Genomic DNA, 6,000 nt, shown 5'->3' with positions numbered 1-6,000 from the left:
CCATCTGTTACGCGAGTGCAGCGTCAAAAGGACCTTGTGGCTGCAAGGAGGCAAGGTGCTAGCGAGCATTAAAAACTTATCTTATAAAAAAACATATTTGACCATATTAAGGACCAAAGGCTCATATTTCTGTGTTTATTATAATTAAGTCTATGATGTGATATTTGATAGAGCAGTCTGACTGAGCGATGGTAGGCAGCAGCAGGCTCGTAAGTATTCATTCAAACAGCACATTCCTGCGTTTGCCAGCAGCTCTTCGCTGTGCTTCAAGCATTGCGCTGTTTATGACTTCAAGCCTATCATCACCTGAGATTAGGCTGGCAATACTATAGTGCCTATAAAAACATCCAATAGTCAAAGGTATATTAAATAGAAATGGTATAGAGAGAAATAGTTCTTTAATTCCTATAATAACCTCAACCTAAAACTCCTTAACTGGGAATATTGAAGACTCATGTTAAAAGGAACCACCAGCTTTCATATATTCTGAGCAAGGAACTTAAACCTTAGGTTTTTTACATGGCACATATTGCACTTTTACTTTCTTATCCAAAACAGTTTTTGCATTATTTAAACCAAATTGAACATGTTTCATTACTTATTTGAGACTAAATTGATTTTATTTATGTATTATATTAAGTTAAAATAAGTGTTCATTGTTCATTCAGTATTGTTGTAATTGTCATTATTACACACATATACATATATATATACACATATATATATATCCTCACTGTATTAAGAGCTGCCAAATCAAGACAATGACACATATGAGAGAGTGAGAGAGTGACTGAGTGACTGAGTGAATTGGAAAGAAGAAGGGAAGCATGATAAATAAGATGCTCTCTTTCCTCAGGGCAGCGCAGCACTGTTCACTATGTGTGTGACACCGTTGTTCCCCAGAGACAGAGCTGCCAGCGTGGGCCCAGAAAACACAACCTAATGAAGCCATTAAAGAACTATTAGCCTGGCACTCCAATCAGTCATGGCACACACACACACACACACACACACACACACACACACACACACACACACACACACACACACACACACACACACACACACACACACACACACACACACACACACACAGGAAAACGGAGATGGCGTGTATGTGTACACCCCCTCCCCACAACTCGTCATCAAGCTTTGATTATTTCAATCAGCTGTGTGGTGCTATGGCAAAAAAACTAAAACGTGCACCCTGGGGGGGGGGACGGGGGACGGGACGGGACGGGACAGAGTTTGGGTAACCCTGGTGTACATGACATGTGATAATGACATGTGCGTCTGCTTGTTGTGAGTGTTTGGTGGTGGTGGTGTGGGGGGGAGAGACTTAGTAAATAGCAGCAGTGTGTCACCCCCCTTCAGAGATAAGAGCCTTACTGTTAGTGGTTCTAGGTTGACCGGCTCAAAGGTCAATCCAAGGGGGTTAAGACAGCCTTGGCCACACACACCGCCCAGCTACACAAATCAATGTAGATCCCAATTTAAAACGCAAAACAAACACCACACACAGGCACCCCCCCTGTGCCACTTCCCAGGTGTAGTAACATACTCCCCACCACTAGATGGCAGTGGTTGATTTCCCTAGCGGCCGTGACTGGGATGAATGTTGCTATAAACCAGCGGCTCGGAACACTGAGGAGGACAACTCACTTACAGGGGGCCTAGAGGATAACGTGCTAGGAGATTGTTTTAGCGCTTAGCCTCATTGAAGCCTATAGGGGGACATACAGTGTGTGTGAGCATATGTGTGGGGGATGTGTAGGAGGGCGTGGACCGAGGGAGGGAAGCCATCATGGGGTGTGTGGTGGGTTGTGCATTATTGCTTCTTGATATAAAAACGTCTTGAAATGTATTGGAACCATCACTTTTTGCCATGTCAGAGCGCGGCGCGTCGAATATCTACTTCGGGAAGGCATTTCTTGGGAGACAGTATTCACTCAGAAGAGACAGGCGAATGAACGAACGAGAGAGGGATGTCTACTGTTCATTTTTATTGTTTATCTCACTGTTGTTTATTATCTACTTCACTTGCTTTGGCAATGTAAACATCCGTTTCCCATGCCAATAAAGGCCTTAAATGTATTTATTTTTTATAATAAAAAACAAATGAGAGAGAGAGGAGAAACAACGTTTCCCATGCCAATAAAGCCCCTTAAATTGAAATTGAGAGAGAGAGAGAGAGGGACAGACAGACAGACGACAGACAGACAGACAGCGACAGACAGACAGACAGACAGACAGACAGACAGACAGACAGACAGACGCGACAGACGCGCGCGCGCGGTAGTACTCACACTCCTTGGACATGCCCACTTCTAAACACTTCTGCAGGCGGCAGTACTGGCAGCGGTTGCGGGTGACCTTGTTGATGATGCAGCCCTTCTCGCGATGACAGGTGTACACCATGTTCTTCTGGATGCTACGCCGGAAGAAACCCTGAGAGGACGAGAGGGGTTCGGGTGTTACATTTGCTTGAAGTTTTGCTTTGGCAATATACAAATATGAATGACATGCTTTGACGCCACTGTAGCATCATGGAAGTCATGGAAGTGAAAAAGACTAGAATAGGAAGAAGAGAGAGGGCATTGGGGCCGATAAAAGGTCCTTTTTGACAGCAGCGGTATCACTGAGATGGTAAAACTAGAACTGACGATATATCGTAACCTTTTGCCAATATCTCACTACTATTTTTGCGCTGGTTGGCTGTACATGCACCAACGCGCCAGTAGTTCTCCTTCAAAGCTTGTTTCTCCATCTTCTTTTTAAAATAGGGAGCCTATTTGTTTTCAGAACTTTCATTTCAATGACTGATCACTTGTTTTCTCGAGGCTCTCTCTCTCTCTTGTCCCTCTGCAGCAGACATACCCTGAGCAATATGTTTGGAACATCGAAAATCACAGTATCGAATCGCAATAGCCCTAATATGTAGTCTTCACACACACACACACACACACACACACACACACACACACACACACACACACACACACACACACACACACACACACACACACACACACACTCGACTTCCTTAAAAACAGTGCCCACACAGTGTTCAACTTCCCTTTCTGTGTGTGTGTCTGTCAGAGAGAGCAGTGTCCAGCCACGTGTTTCTCCACAGTGACTAACAGTGGCACCACCACCACACGTGCTACGCTCCGCTCTGAATCCCGCTCCGCTCTGAATCCCGCTCCGCTCTGAATCCCGCTCCACTCTGAATCCCGCTCCACTCTGAATCCCGCTCCACTCTGAATCCCGCTCCACTCTGAATCACGCTCCACTCTGAATCACGCTCCACTCTGAATCACGCTCCACTCTGAATCACGCTCCACTCTGAATCACGCTCACACTCTGAATCACGTCACACTCTGAATCACGTCACACTCTGAATCATGTCACACTCTGCTAATCGGGCATTTTAAAACGAGGCTGTTAACATATTTTAGGACACGACTTTTACAACCCACTAAGCTGAGGGAAATGTGCTAGCTTTGGCAGCGTGTGGACACTTTTGATGCCAATAGAGCAATTTGATGTGGAAAACAGTGTGTGGGAACAACGAAGTTTGTTGGGCATTAACAGTTGACATTTTAGTCATTTAACAGATGGTTTTATTCAGAGCGACTGTAGATACATTTTCGTACCTTCTTTTTGTTGTACTGGTCCCCTGTGGGAATCGAACCCACAACCCTGGTGTTGAACCGCCATGCTCTACCAACATGGGATCATTAACTGTGTGTGTGTGTGTGTGAGTGTCTGTGCATCTATGTGGGCCTAGCTTGGCCAGGGGCTAGGTTAGTTGTGCCACACCGGGTGGGAATTAACTCACTAGTCTTAAGCACTGATGAGCTCCCATTGGTTAATCCCTTAAGGGGCTTATGTGCAGGCAGGGCCAGGTGGCATGGGGGGGGGGGCATCATACTAACTCCCATTCCTCTTCAGATGAAGCCCCAGACAGTGCCCTCCTTTTCCATAGAGACGGTGACCGCAAGAGACTGACAGGCAAGTAGTGTGGGAAGCTTTCTACCTATTGTGTTGAAGTGTGGGATGTGTGTGTGTGTGTGGCAGATGCTTGGCAAGTACAATGCATGTTTGTTAAACACAATGCACGTTTCACTGTCATCTTGTGAATGTCTTGATCAAGGTCACTGTTCAGAACATTGACAATGAACAGTGCAGATGTAATAGTGTTTGTGTGTTGGAGTAACTCATACAGATACATTCATTCAGAGACTAACAGAAGTGGAGAGCCTATGTTGCTGACCTATGAACCAGTCATCGTGACAGGATGAGTGAGTGATGGCATACAGAGAGGTAGAGGGTGCTGGACAGAAACACACTAAGTATGCCAAACATTAGGAACGCCTTCCTAATATTGAGTTGCAACCCCTTTTGCCCTCAGAACAGCCTCAATTTGTCAGGACATGGACTCTACAAGGTGTTGAAAGCGTTCCACAGGGATGCCGGCCCATGTTTACTCCAACGCTTCCCACAGTTGTGTCAAGTTGGCTGGATGTCCTTTGGGTGGTGGACCATTCTTGATACACACTGTTGTGCATGAAAAACCCAGCAGCGTTGCAGTTCTTGACGCAAACCGGTGGCACCTACTACCACACCCAGTTCAAAGGCACTTCAATATTTTGTCTTGCCCATTCACCCTCTGAATGGTACACATACACAATCCATGTCACAATTGTCTTGAGGCTTAAAAATCTTTCTTTAACCTGTCTCCTTCCTCCCCTTCATCTTCACTGACTGAAGTGGATTTAACAAGTGACACCAATAAGGGATCATAGCCCGGGCTTCAACTGGTCAGTCGAGCTCATGGAAAGAGCAGGTGTTCCTAATGTTTTGTACACTCAGTGCATGTGCCGACATGTGAAATAGGACAACAGATTTTACAGAAAGACAGATGAATATTTGAAAAGACAGGTAAAGAACAAAAGCACAGCTAAAAAGGACGGTCAGATAGACAGAGAGAAGATGAGCAGACAGGCGAGCAAACAAACCAAAATATCAAACGTAAACAGAGGGCAAATACAAAGAGATAGAAAGGGATGCATAAACAGGCTGTAGAGAGAGACGGAAGAGCAAACATGAACAGATGTACAGCCAGATGCACAGAATAATGAACTGGAGAGAAGAAAAAAAGAACGATGCCCTGCGGAAACTAAAAGTAATGCTTGTGGCGACAATGTGTGTGCCCCTCTGGTGTTGCACTTTTCCCAGCAATATCACTAATCCACTCCGTCGCACACAAACACTATTGTGGGGGAGATTAAGTGGCGACAGCCCCTAATGTTGGCAGACCAGAGCTGGTGTGTGTGTGTGTGTTGTGGCAGAGTGCACAGGCCAGGCCAACCACTCCTCTGCTTTGAGCCCTGTGTGAATGTCAGGTGACCCGTTAAGCCCCCCAAGTCTGTCGCCCTTAATCAGGATCAGCGGAGCCAACATGGATGACTTGAAACGTACCATACATTAGCAAACATAGCACATCTGACGTCGTCCATTTTGTGCCAAATGGCCCTGGTTTCCTCAGCTTATGGGGTTTGTAAAGGTAGAGAAATGTAACTGAATGCAGCCGGTGATGGAGTCAGTGTGGACATGATGGGGCGTGAATCTAGCCCCGTTTGACTGCGCTGCGGTTGCATAGTGAACATACTGTATGTAAGCCTACCCTCCCAGCAGAAGGTAGTCAGTCATGCTACGACAGGGGCACTGCCAATGTGGTGAGTGATGCCCTCTCCACATGCCAGAGGAGATTCCTGTGCCCAGTTTGGCAGTGGCACTGCTTGGCATGGCAGTGGCACAACCAAGAAAAATATTAAGCCCTTTTACTGGGTAAGTCTCCGTGCGATCATATTTATAGACTCCCACTGATTCAAACAGCAAATTCTTCATAACATCAGGCATTAGTATTAGGTCAACTTGGAATCCATGGAAAACTAGCAGTAAGCACTAACTAAAATAGTAAGGTCCATTGTTGTT

At 45.8% G+C, this 6,000-nt stretch overlaps 1 protein-coding gene across 5 annotated transcripts in view; it reads right to left on the bottom strand.

The window, feature by feature from the left end:
* The window catches only part of rarab (retinoic acid receptor, alpha b), a 173,560-nt gene that overhangs the window by 5,859 nt on the left and 161,701 nt on the right, over positions 1-6,000 (bottom strand). For all 5 annotated transcript variants that reach the window (XM_014192579.3, XM_014192580.3, XM_082973625.1 and 2 more), the window contains one exon: positions 2,307-2,448. In XM_014192579.3, the coding sequence (XP_014048054.1) occupies positions 2,307-2,448 (142 nt within the window). The remainder of the gene's footprint in view (positions 1-2,306; positions 2,449-6,000) is intronic.

Source organism: Salmo salar, chromosome 03 (genome assembly GCF_965601325.2).
Source record: "Salmo salar chromosome 03, fSalSal1, whole genome shotgun sequence".
In the NCBI taxonomy this organism is placed as follows: domain Eukaryota; kingdom Metazoa; phylum Chordata; class Actinopteri; order Salmoniformes; family Salmonidae; genus Salmo; species Salmo salar.
This window is presented reverse-complemented; position numbering and strand designations above follow the sequence as displayed.